Source organism: Scyliorhinus canicula, chromosome 4, assembly GCF_902713615.1.
Source record: "Scyliorhinus canicula chromosome 4, sScyCan1.1, whole genome shotgun sequence".
NCBI lineage: Eukaryota > Metazoa > Chordata > Chondrichthyes > Carcharhiniformes > Scyliorhinidae > Scyliorhinus > Scyliorhinus canicula.
The window spans coordinates 34,707,217-34,729,056 of NC_052149.1; the positions used below are offsets into that span (position 1 = coordinate 34,707,217).

General features: G+C 44.4%; 1 protein-coding gene across 1 annotated transcript in view; it reads left to right on the forward strand.

Annotated features, from left to right (window-relative positions):
- LOC119964468 overlaps positions 1–21,068 on the forward strand; it is a 73,915-nt gene extending 52,847 nt beyond the window's left edge. The window contains exons 2-4 of the mRNA XM_038794009.1: positions 16,122–16,210; positions 16,769–17,015; positions 20,505–21,068. Coding sequence (XP_038649937.1) covers positions 16,122–16,210; positions 16,769–17,015; positions 20,505–20,959 — 791 coding nt within the window. The 3' untranslated portion in view covers positions 20,960–21,068. The remainder of the gene's footprint in view (positions 1–16,121; positions 16,211–16,768; positions 17,016–20,504) is intronic.
- The last annotated feature ends 772 nt before the right edge of the window (positions 21,069–21,840 follow it).

Consider the following 21,840-nt stretch of genomic DNA (forward strand, 5'->3'; position numbering starts at 1 on the left):
CCATGCACAGTGACCCTCCCTTCCTCCCTGCCTCCTACACCAGGAAAGTGGGCAGTGCATATGTGACGCTCAGTGGGCCTTTACCAATTGCCAGCACCTGACATTATAGCGCTGAAACTGCCAATGTGCTGTGAGAAAGCTTTATCTGGCAAATAAAGTAAAGATGAAAAAATGAAAATCGCTTATTGTCACAAGTAGGCTTCAATGAAGTTACTGTGAAAAGCTCCTAGTCGCCACATTCCAGCGCCTGTCCGGGGAGGCTGGTACGGGAATCGAACCATGCTGCTGGCCTGCTTGGTCTGCTTTAAAAGCCAGCGATTTAGCCCGGTGAGCTAAACCAGCCCCTGTGTGGTAACTGTACTAGATTTTGCTGCTGGCTGGATCTCCCATTCTGCACAATGATAAAAAGGAAGAGGAAAGAAAGACTTGCATTGATGTAGCACCTTTTATGATCACCAGATGTCACCAAACACTTTACAGCCAAATAATTAATTTTGAAGTGTAGTCGCCTCTCTGTATTTGTGGCAGCCAATTTACACACTGCATCCACCACAAAAAGCAAAGGAATAGCCAGAGAATGTGTTGTGATGTTGATTTAGGGACAAATCTTGGCTGGGAATCTAGAGATAACTCCCTTACACTACTTTGAAGTACTGCCATGGATTCTTTTACATCCCTCTCTGCAGGTACATGGGGCCTCAGTTTAATGTCTCATTCGAAAGATGGAACTTCTGACAGTGTAGTACGGCACTGGAATGTCAGTCTTGATTTCTGTGCTCAAGCCCTGAAGTGGGACTTCAATCTGGAACCTCATGATACAGAGGCTAGGGTGTGACCAACCGAGCCACAGCAGACACACTGGGCAGAATTTAATCCAGGTGGCCTGCAGTGCACTCACCAGTAGCCCAGGATCGACAAGGGGCTCAGGCTACAGATGAGTGTGGAGGAATTAGGGTTCTGGGGTTGGTTGCTGACTATGAGAGTTGGATATAAAAAACAAGGAGTGACTCTTTCCCTTCCTGATGCCGGATCCCTCCATCTGGCTTTTCAGGATTTTGCTTTGCAGGGTCCCTACATGGCAACTGCAACAGCTGCCGTTGGTTCAATGGAAGTGATAGCAGGAGGTGACATTAATTGATCACTTAAGGACCTCAATTGGCATTGGGGAAGAAGTACTGATGACTCCTCAATGACTCCCTCGGACTGATCTGTTCTCTATAAAGACACTATTCACGACGCTCTCTGCTGCTCTTGCTTATGTCGTATTTAGAACATAGAACAGTACAGCACAGAACAGGCCCTTCGGCCCTCAATGTTGTGCCGAGCAATGATCACCCTACTCAAACCCACGTATCCACCCTATACCTGTAACCCAACAACCCCCCCTTAACCTTACTCTTTAGGACACTACGGGCAATTTAGAACATAGAACATAGAACAGTACAGCACAGAACAGGCCCTTCGGCCCTCGATGTTGTGCCGAGCAATGATCACCCTGCTTTAAACCCACGTAACCCGTATACCCGTAACCCAACAATCCCCCCATTAACCTTACACTACGGGCAATTTAGCATGGCCAATCCACCTAACCCGCACATCTTTGGACTGTGGGAGGAAACCGGAGCACCCGGAGGAAACCCATGCAAACACGGGGAGGACGTGCAGACTCCGCACAGACAGTGACCCAGCCGGGAACCGAACCTGGGACCCTGGAGCTGTGAAGCATTTATGCTAACCATTTGCTATGTTATTTTTCCCTTGTTCCATACTGTAACTAATTATTTATTTGTCGATGTACTGTGTACTTTTTCATATTCACTATAACTATCTACTTTTTTTTGTCTGCTGTGTATGTACATGCACGTTTCCTTGGCTGCAGAAAAATACTTTTCACTGTACTTCGGTGCATGTGACAATAAATAAATCAAATCAATTAGGTGCAGGACTTGTAAAATTGCCCTGTAACTTAATTTCATTTGGTAAGTGTATTTGCAATGTATACTACCCCCCTCTCACCCTCACTGAACATTTCAGAGTAAGACGCTCATTATTTTATTGAGTTCCTTAAGTCGACACTGACTAGATGTTGAGAATAACATAATGCAGACCTTAACTTGCTGCATTGAGTTTCAAAAGTATGGTGAAGGTGATTTTTTTCCCTTTATTTTATCCCTTGGGGAAGTGACTGCTTTCTAAATGGTGGTTTATCGGCAGTGATGGGGTGCAAGGATGATGTGGCTGAGATTAGCATCTATTCACAGCCCACTATTGTCATGTGTATGCTGGAGCTCTCGATGAATTGTTGACTTTTATTTGTATTTGTCTCTGTGATGCTTACCCCTTTGAGCAGAAGAACATGTAAGTGACTGCTGTGAATGTCACTTTTGATTCACTGACAGGAAGAGTGCTTATAGTTCAGTACTATTTCTGGTGACCACACCCCTTCCTCAAACTCTAGCAAGCCTTGCAGTCTGGTGTTTTTGTGAGACTTAAATATAAAAGCAAATCACTGCGGATGCTGGAATCTGAATCAAAAACAGAAAATACTGGACAATTTCAGCAGGTCTGACCGGATCTGCAGAGAGAGAAGGGAGCTAACATTTCGAGTCTGGCTGATTTGAGTCTGGCTTTTATTGTGAGTCAACAGCCTTACTTACTGCTGTTGATGCACGATAATTGGGAAGGAGAGAAATACTGGAAATGTCAGCAACAAGAGAATCTCAATCTCATTGGACCTACTTACCCTTTGTCAGAGCCATATCCAACTGTTACTCTCACCCTGGTATTTAACATCTGGTATTTAATTTGACAAGTTAGGTCACAGCAACCCACTGATTGTAGTGTCCTCTGGGAGTTGTGGTCAGTTTGTTGCCCAGTTCTCCAGTGTCTGGGATGGAGAGGCTGCATATCCCAGCCAGAGCCCGTGTGGACTCTCTTTCCTGGTTTGGGTGGGGTGGGGGTGCAAGGATGATGATATTTGTGGAGTCAAGTGGCTTAACACTGGCATCAATGTAAAATATTGTTTTCAAATCTCCCGGAAGACTTTCTTTGGCCACCAGGAGATTGATGCTGATCCCAGGAGGCTTCTGATCATTCCGGGAGGGTTGGTAACCCTACTTCTCAGATACCAATTGAGTCACTGAAGTGGCCAATTAAGGGCCACTTCTTGCTGCCACTGGCATTTTATCAGTGGTGGGAGTGGGGAAGATTGCAGTCTGCCACATGGTGAGATCATCATCAGGTAAACTCTAATGGCCCTCCTATTCGGGCATACTTTTTCTCACAGAGAATGTTGCCTAAACCAGTCCCATGGCAACAAACACCATGCCCTCACTAACCTTCCCTTCGGCTTGATGTGACCCCCCTGACTGACTGGCTGGCCCCAGTGACCCCAGGCATGAGTTATCTTGTTGGGAGTCTGATGATCTTGGCCAGATACAGTCCCAGCAACAGCCACTGCTCCCAGTGATGCTAACTGTGCTGCTGGCCCTTCAATAGACCTGTAACATCTGGGGCTGCGCCGGCAGCCCTGACAGAGGCCAATTAGCTGCGTGCCACTGATGAAATGCAGCCCTGTGTCCCACAGACCACTGAAGTGGGATCACCTGCCCCACCCCCTCCACCATTTTGGGCCTATTGGTGGGACCCCACCTCAAGATCAAAATCCAGTCTGATGTTTCATTATTCCCAGACTATATTCGTCTCCCTTCTTTTGTACTACCAAGTTTCTAATTGATAATTTTTCCATGGATGATGTACAAGGGCAGCACGGTAGCACAGTGGGTAGCACAGTTGCTTCACAGCTCCAGGGTCCCAGCTTCGAATCACCGGCTTGGGTCACTGTCTGTGCGGAGTCTGCACATTCTCCCCGTGTCTGCGGGGTTTCCTCCGGGTGCTCCGGTTTCTTCCCACAATCCAAAGATGTGCAGGTTAGGTGGATTGGCCTGCTAAATTTCCCTTAGTGTCCAAAAAGGTTGGGTTACTGGGTTACAGGGATACAGTTGAGGCGTGGGCTTGGGCAGGGTACTCTTTCCAAGGGCCGGTGCAGACTCAATGGATCGAATGGCCTCCTTCTGCACTGTAAATTCTATGATTCTATCATTCAATGAAAGCAAAGACGTAGTACCTTTCACAACCTCAGGATTTCCCAAGCACCTTTGTGGTAATGCTCAAATCCTATAAGAGCTCAGTTTTAAAAACGAGAAAAGGTATTACAATTCATTTTCTCTCTCTCGCTCTCTCCCTCTGTATCTCTATTTTCTCCTTCTTATATTGGAAATATGTTTTTCAAAGCTACTGGGGCTACTATTCCTATTGAAATTGGGCAGTTTTTTCTTCTTGAATGATTTAACTGATTGCAACTTTGCTGTGTTTTTTGTAACACTTTATTATATTGCTTTGATTTTGAGAGGCCTCATTTGGGATGAGTGCAAGTCATGTAACTGATAGGCAAGGCAGTGCTCTTGATTTCCAACGCTGACCATTTTGTGGTTAAGAAAAATGTCTGGATTTTGGAGGTTGCACCAAATGCCAGCACATGCCTTAGTACATTGACGCATTGGTCCTTCACTGCCCCTTTGCTGCTTGTGCATTTTAAACGGGCACAGTAATACGTGGAGGTCATCCTGCTGATGCACTGCTGTTAGACAATGCTGGGTTCACGTGTCCTTCAGCTAAACTGTCAACAATGAGCCAAATCCTAGATGCAGTTGTGAAAGGCAGCACATTGCACCAAAAATGTAAGTTATTATCAGTGAATATTACCGCAACCTAAGTAACTACAGGTGGCTCGCAATCTTACAATGTTCACGTTACGACAAATGACACTTACAATATTTATAAATTGCCACCCTGTTTCGAATTTACAAAGTGGATTTTGACTTTACGATACCGCCAGCAAACAAGTTCAAACACCCAAATGTGCGCATTGAAGTTCTGTTCTGCCCGTCTCCCTGATTCAAGGTGCTCAGTTACTGACTGCAGTTGCTGTTCTGATACATTTTTACTTGTTGAATCTTTATGTTTCCAAAGTTTTTCTTAACCATTACATTTTATAATAATTTATTGCTATGTTTTTTCTTTTTTTAAAAAGTATTTTTAATTAAGGTTTTGCAGAATTTTTCATAATAAAACAGTAGTAACAATGATACCAAAACAAACTAGAGTGAACATTAACATAGTGCAAAAAGAGAATATACAATAACAGTTAAATAGACATTACCCCACACGACTCAGTCTTCCCACACCATCCCAATGAAGCACTCACCACCCCCCCCCCCCCGGATTGCTGCTGCTGCTGACATTTTAATTTTCCCCGAGAAAGTCGACGAATGGCTGCCACCTCTGAGAGAACCCTAGCATAGACCCTCTTAAGGCAAACTTTATTTTTTCGAGGCTGAGAAACCCAGCCATGTCGGTAATCCAAGTCTCTGCACTCGGGGGCTTTGAGTCCCTCCACATTAATAAAATCCGTCTCCGGGCTACTAGGGAGGCAAAGGCCAAGACGTCGGCCTCTTTCGCCCCCTGAACTCCCAGGTCTTCTGACACTCCAAAGATTGCTATCTCTGGACTCGGCACCACCCGTGTGTTAAGCACCTTGGACATTACCCTCACGAACCCTTGCCAGAACTCTAAGCTCCAGGCATGCCCAAAACATGTGGACATGTTTTGCCCTTGCACCTCATAGAACTGTCTTCTACCCCAAAAAACTTGCTCAGTCTCGCTGCCATCATGTGTGCCCGGTGGCCCACCTTAAATTGAATTAGACTGAGTCTGGCACCTGTTGAGGAGGAATTAACTCTGCCCAGGACCTCTGCCCACAGATCCGCTTCCAACTCCTCACCTAGCTCCTGCTCCCAGTTGCCCTTGAGCTCCTCCACCAGGGTTTCCTCCACCTCCTGTAGTTCCTGGTAGATATCCGACACCCTCCCCTCCCCCACCCAGGTGCTGGAGACATTTTTTTTTTTCAATTGACTGAGTGCAAACCTCTGGGTTATTTTGGTGAAAATAGGGCATCGGGCCTTGGTTGAGGAACCAATCCCTGACTTATAACATAGTTCTTATGGGAAAATCGATTCTGGCTTACAATGGTCTGGCTCAGACGGGTTTCCAGGAACCAATGGTGTTGTAATTCCGAGGGCTGCTGGTATTCCTTCAGTCACCTCGGAAATCACCTGGGCAAAGGAATCGCATTCGCTCATTTTCACCTCACCCTCCAGCTCCAGGTTCCTTGCACTGTTTCAAGGATGCTCAAGACAATGTTTGTTTTGTATCTTCACACATACTATTTTACCCTTTGAGGATTAGTGCAGGGAGAGTTGTAATGATTAGCAGGCTGGTTGTCAACCTGTTGAACCTCGTCATGAATACTGCTTCCGTGACCAACAAGTGCTGGAGTGGGACTTGAACCAGGAGCTCCTGGCTTGGAGGCAAGGGCATCACCTATGAGCCACCAGATTTACTCCTCAAACAACTAAATCTCAGGGTGGGATTAATTCCACCCCACGCCGCGAGGAAGCCCATGGCGGGGGTGCACCACTGGCAGGGCCGGAAGAACCTGTCGGTGAGTACAGCCGGAATATCTCACATTCTAGGTTTGAAACTGAAACAGGAATGATTGAAAAGAGGGTGAAATATAATCGAATTGCATATAGAAAAAGAATTAGGGAGGGAAAGAAAGATTGGATAAGATACACAGGAATGGGACTTAAAAGTTTCAACTGTTCTCATTCTGGACTGGGGTGACTGTTATTGCTATGCCTAATCAATCATCATGTATTTAGTAGCTAAAAGGGTACTTATGTTGCCGTAATTTAACTAAATGGGAACAAATTTCCATAGTGAGCGCGTTTAGCCGTGTGTTTCCCGGCACTCGCAGTGCAGAGAAACACAACGTTATAAAACATCACTCATGTTAGATAGGGAGCTTCAGTGGGGAATGCTGGCAGTGCCATCTGGGCACCTTGGCAGTGTCAGGTTGGCAGTGCAAGGATGCCCAGTAGCAGCAGCAGTGCCCGGGTACCAGCCTGCCCAAAGGGCATGCAGCTGGGGGCCTCTGATCGTCTGGGAGATCCTCACGAGTGCCGTTCTGCCTGGTCCCTGTTTGTGGAGACCAGAACTGAACGGCACTCACCCAAAATCTCTGAGGCGAAGGCGATAGCTCTCATGCTTCAGGACCTCAGGAATCTGCACGTTAAACTGAGACTAGTTGTTTTGCTTTAATATGCAGATTTGCAAAAACGTGATCCTGTCCACAATGGGATGGATTTACATCACAACATCTCGCGAGATTGCGTTAGATCTCATGAGGCGTTGTGAGCTGGGTAGATCTCAGGAGCAGGGTCTCCCTGTTTCTATCTGCCACGCTGTGCCGTGGCGAGCTGCTTTTCAGATGCAGTGTGGGTGTAAAATTGGGCCCGTTATTATTGATGAGTCCTAACTTTCTATTGTGCAAATCCAGCAAATTCTTAACAGCGATAGGACGTTACGGTGGCACAATTGGTTAGCACTGCTGCCTCACAGCACCAAGGACCCAGGTTCAATTCCAGCCTCGGGTGACTGCCTGTGTGGAGTTTGCACTTTCTCCCCGTGTCTGTCTGGGTTTCCTCCGGGTGTTCCGGTTTCCTCCCACAGTCCAAAGATGTTCAGGTTTGTTGGATTGGCCATGATAAATTGCCCCCCCAGTGTACAAAGATGTAAAGATTAGGTGGGGTTAGAGGGATAGATGCGGGCCTCTGTAGGGTACTCTTTCAGAGGGTCAGCATAGGCTTGATGGGCCAAAAGGCCTCTTTCTACACTGTAGAGATTCCATGGTCTATAGACAGAGTGGCTGATCAGCAAGCTCTGAGGATTTTGAACCTAGCACGTCTCCTGTTCTCCTAAATCCGCTGGCTAATTTACACATTGATAATGCACCATTATTTTTCCAACAAGATTTGGCTCAATGTGAAAAGGTAATAAAACAAAACTCTTATTTACATTGCTGTGCCAATTGAACCATTGTAAATAGGAGTTAATACATTTGTCTTATTTTATTGCTCTTTACCTGTTTTTCTAATTTTCCTCTCTATTTTTGCCCCTGATTTTCTGTCTCCACAACTGCCTGTTTGTGGTTTTCAGCTGCCACCAGCTGCCTGCCTGCTGAGGTGGAAAACTGCACAGGTGTGTCCTATCTACAAAAAAAGAGGACAAATCTAATTTGGCCAATTACTATCTCATCAGCCTCCTCTAGATCATCAGCAAAGTAATGGATGATGTCGAAAGTGACATCATTCGGCAGTTACACAGCAATAACTGATTCTCAGTTTAGGTTCACCAGGACCCCTCAGCTCCTCACCTCGTGACAGTCTTGGTCCAAACATGAATAAAAGAGTTGAACTCAAGACGAGAATGACTGTCCTTGACATCTCGCTGGCTTTTAAAGGAGACCAAGGCTTGCCAGCAGCACGGTTCAATTACCGTACCAACATCCCCGAACAGGTGCCGGAATGTGGCGACTAGGGGCTTTTCACAGTAACTTCATTTGAGGCTTTCTTGTGACAATAAGCGATTTTCTTTTTTTTTCATTTCAAGGCAGTATTTGACTGCATGTGACACAATTTAAATCAATGGTTGTGGTGGTTGGATGCCAATCATCTCAGTTCCAAGACATCACTGCAGGAGTTCCTCAGGGTCATGTCCTAGGCCCAACCATCTTCAGCTGCTTCATCAATGACCTCCCTTCCATCATAAAGTTGAATTGGGGATGTTCTCTGATGAATGTTCAGTACCATTTGTGTCGCCTCAGATACAAAAGTTATCTCAGTCGATCTGCAACATTCAGGCTTGGGCTGATAATACTTGTGCTACCCAATTGCATGGCAAAGACCATCTCCAACAAGAGAAATGTAACCACCTCCTCTTGACATGCAATGGCACTATTAACATCCTGTGGATTACCAGAAATAGTCAACTGAACTATGGCTCCAGAGCACATCAGAGACTAGGAATTGTGAGATGGGTAACTCACCTCCTGACTCCCAAAAGCCTGTCCACCATCCACAGGACAGAAGTCAGGGGTATACTGAAATACCATTCACATGCCTGGATGAGTGCAGCTCCAACAACACTCAAGAAGCTCAACGCTATCTAGGACAAAGCAGTCCACTTGATTGGCATCCCATTCACCCCCTTAAACAATCACTCCCACCACCACTGATGTACAGTGACAGCAGTGGGCACCATCTATAAGATGCACTGCAGCACGTTACCGAGGCTCCTTCAATAGCACCTTCCCAACTCGTGGCCTCTCCCACCTGCAAGGGCGGGGGCAGCAGACACAACTGAACACCACTACCTGCAAGTTTCCCTCCAACTCGCACACCATCCTGACTTGGAACTATATCACCATTACTTCAGTGTCATTGGGTCAAAACTCTGCAACTCCATAACCCCACTGTGGGAGCACCGGCACCAGTTGGGCGGCAGCAGTTCAAGAAGGCAGCTCACCACCACCTTCTCAAAGGCAATTAGGGATGGGCAACGAATGCTGGGCTAACCAGCGATGACCACATTCCATAAAAGGATACAAAAAAGGGACAGAATGTGGAAGATCACCAAAGGGTGGTATTGAGAGACCTTTATTAAGTCAGGGCTTCCCGCCAGACGCCAGAGAAAGCAAACAAGACCAGCAAAGTCAGGCATTACCAGAATAGTGCAAGCAGGAGAATGCACTCCTCAATCAGGAGGACCTAATTTAACTGAGACTCCTGCTAAACGTGGGAAAGTTCATAGGCCTGATTCAGTTATGGAATGGAATTTAAGATTGCTAGCGGACTTTACTCTGTAGCTCTGGGTTCTTTAACTACAGCCCTGTTTTTGATGCTTCATATTTTAGTGCGTGATTCACCAAGAGTCAAGTTTCAAACAAGTGCAGTTTCAGAGCTTTTGCAAAGATGTTTTTGGAACAAAAGCTGAGCTCCTTAAATTGTGATTGATGTTTATCAGCGAGTCTGGTGGCTGTTCCTTCCTCTAACTTTGGGTGGGATTCTCCGGTCCCCCAACCTTGTGTTTCCCAGCGGTGCGCCATTCACTGGCGGCGGGATTCTCTGTTCCCGCCGCTTGTCAGTGCGATTTCCCGTTGAAACCACCTCACTCTGCCGGGAAACCCATTGGTGGGGGTGAGCCGTAGTGGAAAAAAGTGAATGCCAACGCCTGGAAAATTCCGACCTTTGTCATCGTTGGGGACTAAGGTGAAGGGTAGAAATTAGATATTGTTACAGAGTTAGATTTCCCTCGCAAATTGTGAAAAATATTATGAAACTGACCGTGTTTTAAGTTTGACATTTAATCTGGAACAGATTATAATATTACATTTGTGTAACTCAGATATATGCTGGCTTGTTATCTGAAGATCTTGCCCCACCTGCTGGAATAAAGTATTAATTCACTTTAGTCGAAGCATTGTGTACCATGATGCAATTTTCATGAAATATAAGTGGCCAGAATTTTATCTAAATAAATATTATAGTTCACAGAGCTGGCATTGTAATATCACATTGCAAATATATGTTTTTTACTTGGAAACAAAATTAAACGTTTTCAAAATGCACACAGAACAGCAATTTACTGAGCACTTGCACAGGGTCTGGAACAGAAGTGAACTATGTCTCACATCATTAAGTTCACTTTCTTTTCAGAACTTTCCTTACATACTACTTCACCACATGGAGTTTGAGTACCTGGTAACAAAAAGCCTTGTTGTTAAGAACTGTGAATTTATTGCATGTGGAATAATTGGGCCACCCCAGTCTATGATACCAATTGGATCCAGCCAGTTTCCATAAATTAAACCATACCTGATGTCTGTTTTGCATTTCAAGGAGCTGCAGACACAATTCAGAACATATGGCATTATTAAGTGAAGTTTCACTGTAATGCCACAACCCCGATAAAGTTCCCACAGCGATTAAAATTTGCATCTACCTATAATTTTGATTTTACTTTAATAAATTAGAGATACTAATTTATTTATCTGTGATGTAGTATAAGTGATATTCCCAGTAAACATTGCACCTGGAATCCATGAGCGGGTTCCCTCATTTACATTGCTCCATTTACATTGCTGCAGAAGCTTTTCAGAGTCCATGTTGTCGACCTCAAATGGCAAAATGGTGTAATAGGCAGTCTGTGTGGCTGATACCTCATTCTATGTCAGTGTGTAGGGAGTGCTCTTGTACAGATCTCTACCACACATTCACATCTCATCCATTAATGCGACTAAATGAGTGAGACTATAATTTTGCTGTCTTGTCACGTTGTAGGTGGATCTTGCAATCTGGCCTTTAAGTGCGACATTAATCCAAGGTCCTGCTCTAGTTGTGCATCAAAGGTCACATGTCAGGATTCAAAGAAAAGTATTCTCCTGGTTTCCTAACCAGCATGCCTCCTTCATTCACGATCACTAGAAACACATTCAGCTGAGCAGTCATCTCCTTGCTGTTTGTGGGTCCTTACTAAGTGCAAAATGACTACAGGATTTGCCTACACAAGGGCGGCACCGTGGCACAGTGGTTAGCACTGCTGCCTCATGGTGCCGTGGACCGGGGTTTGATCCCAGCCCCAGGTCACTGTCCGTGTGAAGTTTTCATATCCTCCCCGTATCTCACCCCTGATGGAACCATCAATTCAGCGAACACGTGTAGTTGGATCTGAACAGAGGCTTTAATACACTTACAATAGAGCCAGCCTATTCGTCGTTGAACTTCAGGTGAAATGGCAGGCTGGCTCTAAGGCACTGATCTTTATACATCGGTCCCAGGGGGAGGAGTCCTGGGCGGAGCCAAGGGAGGAGCCCAGTACAAACTCTCGCGTACTCCCAGAGCGACTCCCCCTGGTGGTCGGATAGTGCAACTGCACTTACAATGGGTAGATAACGAACATATATACATGGAGTGATATTGGCAACTATATATAGTGTGAATCACATTCACCACAACCCCCACAACCCAAAGATGTGCAGGATAGGTGGATTGGCCGCGTTAAATTGCCCCTTAATTGGAATTTTTAGAAAAACAATTAAAAACAAAACAAAAGGAAGGATTTGCCTAAACAATGGCAGTAACTGCACTGAAAAATAGTAAAGTGGCTGTGAAGTGTTCCAATCCTGAGAAATGTGACACAACGCTATGTGGTTGCAACCTTTCTTTTTAATCTTGGCTATTTTAAAAGAAAGCTAAAGGCCACTGATAAGTCAAGCAGACACCTCATTCAGGAGGACCAGTACCAATCATCAACTTTCCTAGTGAACGACAACTAGCAATATGATAATAATAAAAGTGACAATTAAGGTGAAACACTTTGCGGCGGACACTCGTGGTGCAGCTACTTGACATAGGGAACAGTTTGATTCCCTTATTTTAGAATTTCCCTTCAGACCAGCCATCTTCTTCTGCGTTAGGACTTTTTTTGTTCAAATCTTGGTGACGGCATTCACACATTCTGTTAGAATTCTGCCCGCACTGACTCAATTTTCCTGCACTTACTGCAGGTTAAACTTTATGCAGGATGAGTGAATCTTGTGGTGTATGTCTAAGAATTTTGCGAGGAAGAATGCGCCATTTACATTGCTGCTGAAGCTTTTCGGAGTCCATGTTGTCGAGCTCAAATGGGAAAATGGTGTAATAGGCAGTCTGTGTGGCTGATACCTCATTCTATGTAGACAGAATTTGCTCATCACAAATATTGTCAAAATACAGCCATCCATGATGCTCATTTGGAGAGGTGATTCTTGATTACCTTGGGGCTACCTTGATTCATTAGTGCTTAGCTCTCCATCTACGCAATGACAATCTGTGGCATTGTCTGAATACCAATTGTGGAACGGTCTTCAGCTTATTAGCAATGGAAAAAAAAAAAAATTTTAATACCTGGGAAAAGCATGCTAAGGACAATTTTATGGTTTTGTATTCCCAGTAGCAAAAATCTCCTTGTCAGGAATAAAAGTTACCATTTCTGTGAGCTCCTTTACTGTGTAGATCCAACACTAGCTGAAATGAAATATTATAGGAGTGATCAAAATCAGCCACTCCCCTTTTTATATCTGGTGGGAACGGCCAGAAAATCCCATCCATGATTTTTGGTTTAAAATGTCAGAATGTTTCAAATATATCATTGCATGTCCCATGTAAAAGCTGATTGTAGGTTTGCAGGATCAAACCTCCCGGTTGCCCAGCTCCCGTCTACTTCCTGCGGACTCTTTACACACTCACTGCAAAAAGTGGCAGGTAGGAAACACTGTCCAGGGAAGCACTAGTTTTGATCAGCTTGTCTGCCGGGACCTGCTTGAACTGATGCTCTGCTAACATCACCATTGCGGACAACTCAAATCACAGCACCCTCTGAGGAGGGACAGCTGCAACCAAACAATCTGCTGGGACTTGGAACTAAACAGCGCAAACAGTGCGACTATGGAAGACCGGACTACACCCATATCTGTCACAAGCCAGGGGCTGCAGCCCAATCAGTGTACTCACCTAGCCAATCCGTGTACAAAATGCTGGTGTGGCTGCAAATCAAACATGCACATAATCCCCTCAAAAATATCCTTTGGGGTGGCAAGGTGGCACAGTGGCTAGCACTGCTAGGGACCTGGGTTAAATTCTGACCTTGAGTGACTGTGTGGAGTTTTCATCCCCCCCCCCTGTCTGCGTGGATTTAATATGGGTGCTCCGGTTTACTCCTACAGTCCAAAGATGAGCAAATTGGGTGGATTGGCCATGCTAAATTGTTCCTTAGTGTCCAAAAGATTAGGTTGGGTTATGGGGGAGTGGACGTAGGTAGGGTGCTCTTCCAGAAGGTCGGTGTAGACTCAATGGGCCGGATGGCTACCTTCTGCACTGTAGGGATTCTATGATGATTATTGGTGTAAAGGTCGACCTTGATGGGAACATATGGTTCCCAAATGGATGTAATGTGCTTGGGGGGGGCAAGATGATGAAAGGCACAACATAAATTCTAGTTTGTTCTTTCCCGCTCCCCCCGTCCCCCACCTTCTCTATCTGAAGGTGAGGATCAGTGAAGAGCAGCGAGAATGCCTGATCTTTGGTCGTCGGGCGAAAATGTAAGCAGCCAGGAGTGGCAAACCTTACTGATTTTCTTGTGGCCCACCTGAACAGGGCTGAGCTCAGCTAAAGTAGCAGAGATGCTAAAAGAATCCAGGATCCTCGGGCCTATGTGTTTTACCTGAAATGGTACCTTTCACTCAAGGTCCCACGTCCCGGCATATGTTAATTTTACCTCTGACCAAGTGTGACATTTTTGATTATTGCCCTGTGAAGTAGGGGACCATTTACAAGTTAAAGGTGCTGAATAAATGCCAAATTGCTGTTGTTTTATTTTGGCATGAAGTCCAAGAAAAGAATCGAGTCTTTCCTTATTTATAGTTATTTTTTTCCCCCCCCTTTGATCATTCTTGAGATTTTCCAGAATCAGTAAACAGTCAGTGGTGAAGTGGAATGAAAAATTATTGAATAATAGTGTTCAGTGTTCAAACTTGATTTTCTGTAAAAAAAGATAAACTTGCTTTAATTTAAGGTCTGAGTTACCTTGAGTCAGTGCAAAGTTAATGGTGCTCATAAAGCTGTAGTTAAATATAACTAATTATTCTTTATTTAAGCTAGTGCATGCTTAGAGAGCGTAAGTAACAAATTGGATTACAGGTCAAGAACTGGAGTCATAACAAAATAATTGACAGACTCAAGCAAAGTGATGGGAATGGGGAAACACATCCCCAGTGGTTATGGGAGTTGGGGGGGGGGGGGGCGCAGAAGGGTTGACGGGGTGGAGATATGTCACTTTTAGAGGCAGTAACGCAGACAGATCAGTGAGAGAAAAAGAACAATGAGAAAAAAAACAATCTGAAAGAGGACACCAAGCTGTCTGTTCAAGGGCAGGGCATTAAATGGAGCAGCAGTAATTGTTGGAATGAATTGCAGTTTGCAAAACATTAGTGTATTTTTTAATTATGCAATCTTGCATTTCTTTGGTCTCTCTCTTCATCAAACCCCTCCCACCCCCGACTCCTGAATGTTCATGATTAGTGCGCTGTCATTAGCTATTAACTGCCCCACCCACTAAATGTCAGTTCTCCATATGTGACACCCCTAGACTGTGAACATTGCAGGTTATGCAATTTTAATTTTAACAGGGTTCACTGGATAGTATTCACTGCCGTTGCCATTGTAACGTAAATGCAGGCTGAAATTCCAGTGCGGCAAACCCAAAGTCTAAGATCTCAGTGGTTTAAGTTACTTAATGTTACCTTCTATTCCGAAGAACTCTTCATCCTGACCTTAGATACAAGCAAGCGCCTGATTGACGCATGAACGCTTGCCCAGTGATTTCTCACAATTTCATTCCGCCTCGCTTGTCCAACCTGTTCTTCTTCAATATTTGTTACTGTTGAGGTTTTATCGCTGAATGAATGGTTTAATGGGCTTTGAGTCAGCCATCTGCAAAATAGCCTGTTTTTCTTCAGTTTTATGGAGCCTCCTAATCCCCAGGTAATCCTAATCCAAGCATATTGTTTCTTTCCGCACTGCAAAGATCCAACACCAGTTGAAATAAAATGTTAGAGAAGTGATCAAAAGCAGTCGCTCCCCCCTTTTTATATGTAGCGGTGTTTGATTTAGCAATCGTTACCTGGCTAGACTGGATTATTTTAGGCCCAGGGCCCATTCTTTGTGAGTTTTTCAGTGTTACATTTAAGGAAGGGACTGGCGGCATTGCTCAGTGATTTGATAACTAGTGTGATCTATGGATTAGGGGCACTGCTGCTGTTACACGGACCTTTGCCTGAACCCATTTAAATGATCATCTGTCTGCTCCAGTTTAATAACCTTTGCTTTGTTTATAAGTGATGTAAAACCTTGTTTTAGTTACTTGTCATCATATAATCTGACACCTCATCTATCTGTACTGGAGATTAGTGTTCATAAAGCAATAAACCGTGCTCATCGGTTATCCACTGTATGAACGTAAGGCACGGTTTAATGGTTCTACGGATCTCACTCATCTTGGAACTTTCTTATAGATGATGGTGTCTTGAGCAGCGTTTTTTTCAACTTAAATTTTATCCATTGTAGACGGGTGCAAGCAAGTGTGCGGAGGTGTCAATCTGATAGATTCAGGACGTCTGGCTGATTTATCCTTAAAGCCCCTGAGAGGATGGAAGGTAGGAAATTTATCTAGAAAAGGTTTTTAAAAAAAATCCCAACTCTTTGGGGCTAATAATTTGTAATAATGTGCTGTGGAATCCTGAATGTTTCAAATCTCTTGCACTGTCCACCTTTCACCTCCCCTGGAGATGAGTGATTCACAATCTATTGAATTTTGAGTAGCTGCTGTAGACTTTAAACTATCAGCCTTGGGCACTTTCGCGCATGAACCAGCCTTGTGCCTAACTACTGTGCAGTAAGAAATTGGTTACCTGGCACTTTCAGACAGATTGTGAATCGCCTCTGATGAAAGTGCTTAATGCAGTGAATATGTCAGTACGATAATACAGCCCAAACCTACTGTAAAATTCCAAAGGATTCTGTTTGTTGCTGATGGTTTGCTTTGAAGGGGAGGTCGGCTGAGTTTCTTTGATGCATTTCCAAACCTTCTTGAATTTGGCCTTTAGAAATAAACCTCACTTTGTGTCAAAGTCCTGTCATATGAGAGCAAAGGAGAAATGTTTCTATCTGATTTTGTCTTTGAAATGTTATTTGTTATGTCTCTTGTCTTGAAGGCTACTTACTGGACCCTGGCCATTTTTCTGGCCCTGATTGTCAGTACAATTGCTTCATCCCAAGAGGAGACCTGGTTTCCAGTAAATAACCCGCAATCCAGAGAGACACTAGCACAGGAGAAGAAAGGTTCCTTCAAGAGGATTTCAATGGAGAGCCAAGGACTTTTGGAGAATCAAGAACCCCTGGAGCGTAAGACCGATGAGAACAGGGAGCTGCCAACACAATCTGTCTGGGGTGCTGCCTATTGTAAGTATAGAATATATCATAAAACAATAATGAATGAATATTTGAACTAACGGAAGTAGGTTTTGTTTAAAAAAACAACTTTAATTTATTTAATTTTCTCTGAAGGGAAAGCATTTTCAAGGCAAAGGGCTGTGATGGTCCATTTATCATGGACTCTGGGCATGGTATTTTATTCTAGATAGACTCTGGTATCTGCTTAACACTTGTCATTAATAGTACAGCGAAACATTTTACAGAGGAGGCATATTGCTCATAGATGTGTTATTTCAACCTCTCTCAAGAATCGAACTCTGACTGATGTCAGTTGTACATCATCACCCCAATCATATCCTCCTGTTAACCCTTTATACTATAATGGGGAAAAGATAGAAGGGTTGAATAGCTCTTATAGAGACACGAGGAACACAAGTTTAAAGTGAGGGACAGGAGGTTTGAGGGGGGGGGGGGGGGGGGTGAGACGAAAAACATTTTACCCAGGGGGTGGTGATGGTGTGGAATGCACTGCCTGGGAGGGTGGTTAGAGGGGGGTTGCTTCATATCCTTTAAAAATGCCTGGATGAGGACTTTGCACATCATAACACTCAAGGCTATGGACCAAGTGCTGGTAAATGGGATTAAGTAAGTAGGCCAGCTGTTTTTCACGTGTCAGTGTAGACTCGATGGGCCGAAGGGCCTCTTCTGCTCTGTGGGATTCTGTGGACAAGAAAGCACAAATACCAAATGAAAAGGCTGTTTCCAAATAGCAGCTCATCCAACCTCAAGCCAAGGATTACCCGGATCAAATCGTATGTTAACCATGATGCTAGATTAAAAAACTTATTTTGCAAAATAACACCTTTATTTGACAACACATAGCTTGTGCAACAGTTGTTCAAAACCAGTGCAGAGAAAATAATGTGAAGTGGGTAACTGCAGTTTTGTTTGAAATGAAAGTTTTCATTAATACCAAAAGTATCAAATACTTATCCATTGAGACTATTACTAAACCTTTTACTCCTCATGAAAATTCAAGTTGTTCACAATAATTGCACAATTGTTTAGATAAAAAGAAACTTGGCCTCGTTGAGTTTTTATCTGTCAATCATTTTTTCAGCATCCATCATTACATCTCTTCTTGTTCCTCAACTTCCATGTAATTTTTAAATTCATGTTTTAGAACATACGAACATAAGGACTAGGAGCAGGAGTAGGCCATCTGGCCCTTCGAGCCTGCTCCGCCATTCACTGAGATCATGACTGATCTTTTGTGGACTCAGCTCCACTTTCCAGTCCGAACACCCCTTTATTCCTACTCTTCAAAAAAACTATCTATCTTTATCTTGAAAACATTTAATGAAGGAGCTTCAACTGCTTCACTGGGCAGGGAATTCCATAGATTCACAACCCTTTGGGTGAAGAAGTTCCTCCTAAGCTCAGTCCTAAATCTACTTCCCCTTATTTTGAGGCTATGCCCCCTAGTTTTCCCTTTGTTTACCTTCTGTTACCATCAGGATTGTGGACCAATAGAATCTTATAAAATCAGAAAAGTGACCTCAGCATTTCAGATTGTCAGGCAGTTAATAATAGTAATAAGTCCGCACTAAACACAGAACATGACCGTGCCAGATTATGTATCATAGATCAGTATTACTACAGTGCAGAAGAAGGCCACACCAATCCTTTGAAAGTGCATCCTACCTAGACCCACTTCCCGCCCTTTACTCATAACCCCACCTAACCTTTGGACACTAGGAGGCAATTTAACATGGCCAATCCACCTAACTTGTACATCTTTGGACTGTGGAAGGAAACTGGAGCATCCAGAGGAAATCCACATAGACATGGGGAAAATGCGCAAACTCCGCACAACCACCCAAGGTTGGAATTGAACCTGGGTCCTTGGCGCTGTGAGGGAGCAATGCCAACCACTGTGCCACCATGCCACCATTTTAGTGAAGCATGTACATCATGCTTCACTAAAAAAAGGAAAGGATCACTGCCCATGGACTACTATTGCCTGCTTTATCATCATCACCTAAATGCGATTCCCCACCCACCAGCACCATTAATTGGTATTGAAATGTGACAGACCTCCTCGCCACTGGTTGCTGCCCTTGTTCTCGGTACTGTCTGCTCCTCCATGACTCCTCCTGGTCTTATTTCTGGGTTTCCAGCCACCTCTTCTTTTGTTTGTTTTTTCTCCCAGGCTCAACCCAGTCCCGGAGAATGTTAAAAGTTCCAATTGATCGTCTAGGATAATTGATCCAGCTCTGCCGGTGATGTGTTCCCTATCTCCTGCCTTTGCTGCTCCTTCAATCGTAGCTTCATCTCTGGAGGAGCAGTAAAAGTGGGAATGAGGGAATCTGCCATGAGATGAGCTGGAGCAGCAGCATGGAGAGAAAGGGCCAGTTCATCTAACCCTAACCCTAATATGGACAGCCTTTAGACCACAGGCGATTTTAAAACATTGCTGACTGTTCGCAATCTTATGTCTGCCTTCAAGTTGTTCAGGCATGATATCCTACAATATAGTCAGGAGTGGACCCAATGCTCAATGCCAATGAGGAGAGGAGGGATACCCTCTTTCCCAGGTTGGGCTGCAGACTCAAGCCCACCCTCTTGAGCAGCGCCTGAGGAGGTGGTTTAAATCCGTGCAAATCACAGTTTTCCATGGGCCCGAAGACGCGGGGCATGAACTTCACCAATTGGGGGCATGAGCATGGCATTGTACTTGATGCTGAGCAATTTTTGCATTACCCGTTATTCTCCGCTAATCGAAATTCTAGCTGCTTGTGATGGAAGGTTGAGAATTCAGTCCATTCTTATGATACGATTCTTTGGTTCTGTACATAGCGTATACTGGGTGAATAGGCATAGAAAAGCAATGGGTTGGCATGGGGGTTATAAGGAGCCATGGGGTAGGTGGTGGCCATGGGTTAGTATGGAAGGGGTCAGATTTTTTGAAGTTACCTTTCAAAAGGTTCCTGAATCCAGATTATGGTTCTCAACGAGTCTGAGATCGGTGAACAATGAGTCATGGAGAAGCTGGCCCGATTCCATCAACATAGCAGGAGGCTAGGAAATATCTATGACTGCTGGGAGCTGGTCGGGTCAGGAGTGCAGAGTGTAGACTTGCTACTCGCACCCTTATCCCATGCCAGTGAAAATTGAGGATGCTGGGAAGGGGGCCGAGAGCCTCAGAATCTGGTCCTGCTGACCATTTTTAAATTGCTCTGGAGACCTTCCAAATCTGCTGAAAATTTGGCGCATTCGCCCTGTTTCTCTCTCCACAAATGCACCAGCCCTCCTGAGTATTTCTCGCGTTTTCTATTTTTATTTTTTATTTCCAGCACCTGCAGTATTTAACTTTTGTACAATTCTGTGTTAATCATTGTTACAAAGCAGCTGAATCATCTGAACAAACTTAGCTATGTAAGGACTACCCATGCTGCAACTTCAAATGAAGAGAAGCCAAAGTTCTGTACTAATTTAATATTCTACCTTCTACAGATGAGAATTTAACTTCAGTCCGTCCTGAAGAGCTTGCGGAGGATCTGCGAAGCCGCTATGAGCGATCCCCAGGAAGTTCACATCAAGGCGGAAAACCATCAAATGGTTCACGCAGAAATAGGAAGAGAGGCAGGAATGCGAGAACGGATAATCAAGGATGCCATATCAACAGTTTGACAGTCAACGTTGGAGACCTGGGGCTTGGGTATAAATCAGATGAGGTCGTACTTTTCAAATACTGCAGTGGAAACTGTCCACGCTCCCGGTCAAACTACGACCTAACATTGTCTAAACTACTAAAAAAAAAATTGATCGTTACTAATCGTAATATTAAGGTGATCAGCCAACCATGCTGCAGACCAAGCAGATATGAAGATGTAACCTTTCTGGATGTGCAAAACCAGTGGCAGAGAGTCCCAAAGCTCTCTGCAGCTGAATGCATATGTGTGGGATGATGGATTAGGTCACGAGGAACTATTCATTTACTTTGAGGAATAATGACCCAGGCAAGGTACCAAGGCTGCACAACACTCTCATTTGGAGATAACAAGCTGGCGCTTAACATTTGAGCACTAGGAGGGGTGGGGGGGGGGGGGGGGGGGGGCTGTACTTCAATTTGCGTAAGTCAGAGGGGTAACTGATTTGAATCAGTTGGATCATGAACCAGACGTTTGGCGCGCTGGGCCTTGATGCCCCGAGTCTCCCGACACGGCCCGCCTATCCCCCCGGAGAGGGGAGAATAGGGGGCCGGGACAGGCTTCCGTCGCCATCGTGAGCCTCTCCAGCTTTCACGACGGCGTCGGGCCTCTCAGATAATTGGGCCCTTAGTTCTGGTCTGTGCTGCTCCTTTGTTGAAAATTGCAAATCAACCAAAAGGAATCTGCTATTGAACCTGTTTTTTGGTCGAAAGATAAACAGTGACTTCAGGCTTTTAACAGTTCAGGAGTACATGACATCCCTCAGGTTAAAATACTGCCAAGAGTTCACCATGTTGGAAAGAGAGGAACGGACCTGACTTTGTTCTGTTCAGTGGAACATAATAAGTTTTATATTGTGTGGACTTATTATGAACAAAAAAAACCCAACTTTCTGCTGAGCATTTTTGTTGGAAGACGACATGGAACTTTTCAAAAATACACATATCAATGTACAGCTTTCCAAAAGGAATATGCAAAGTTACACTAAAGATACATGGAGGTTGTAAAGCATTCTGTAAAAGAAATTATGCGGAATTATCCTCAAGGAAGGCATATTTTTATAACAAAAATCTTATAGTCAAAAATATTTGCTTCTTCAACAAGTAATCCTGAAAAATGGAATCGAGGATGTGGCATTC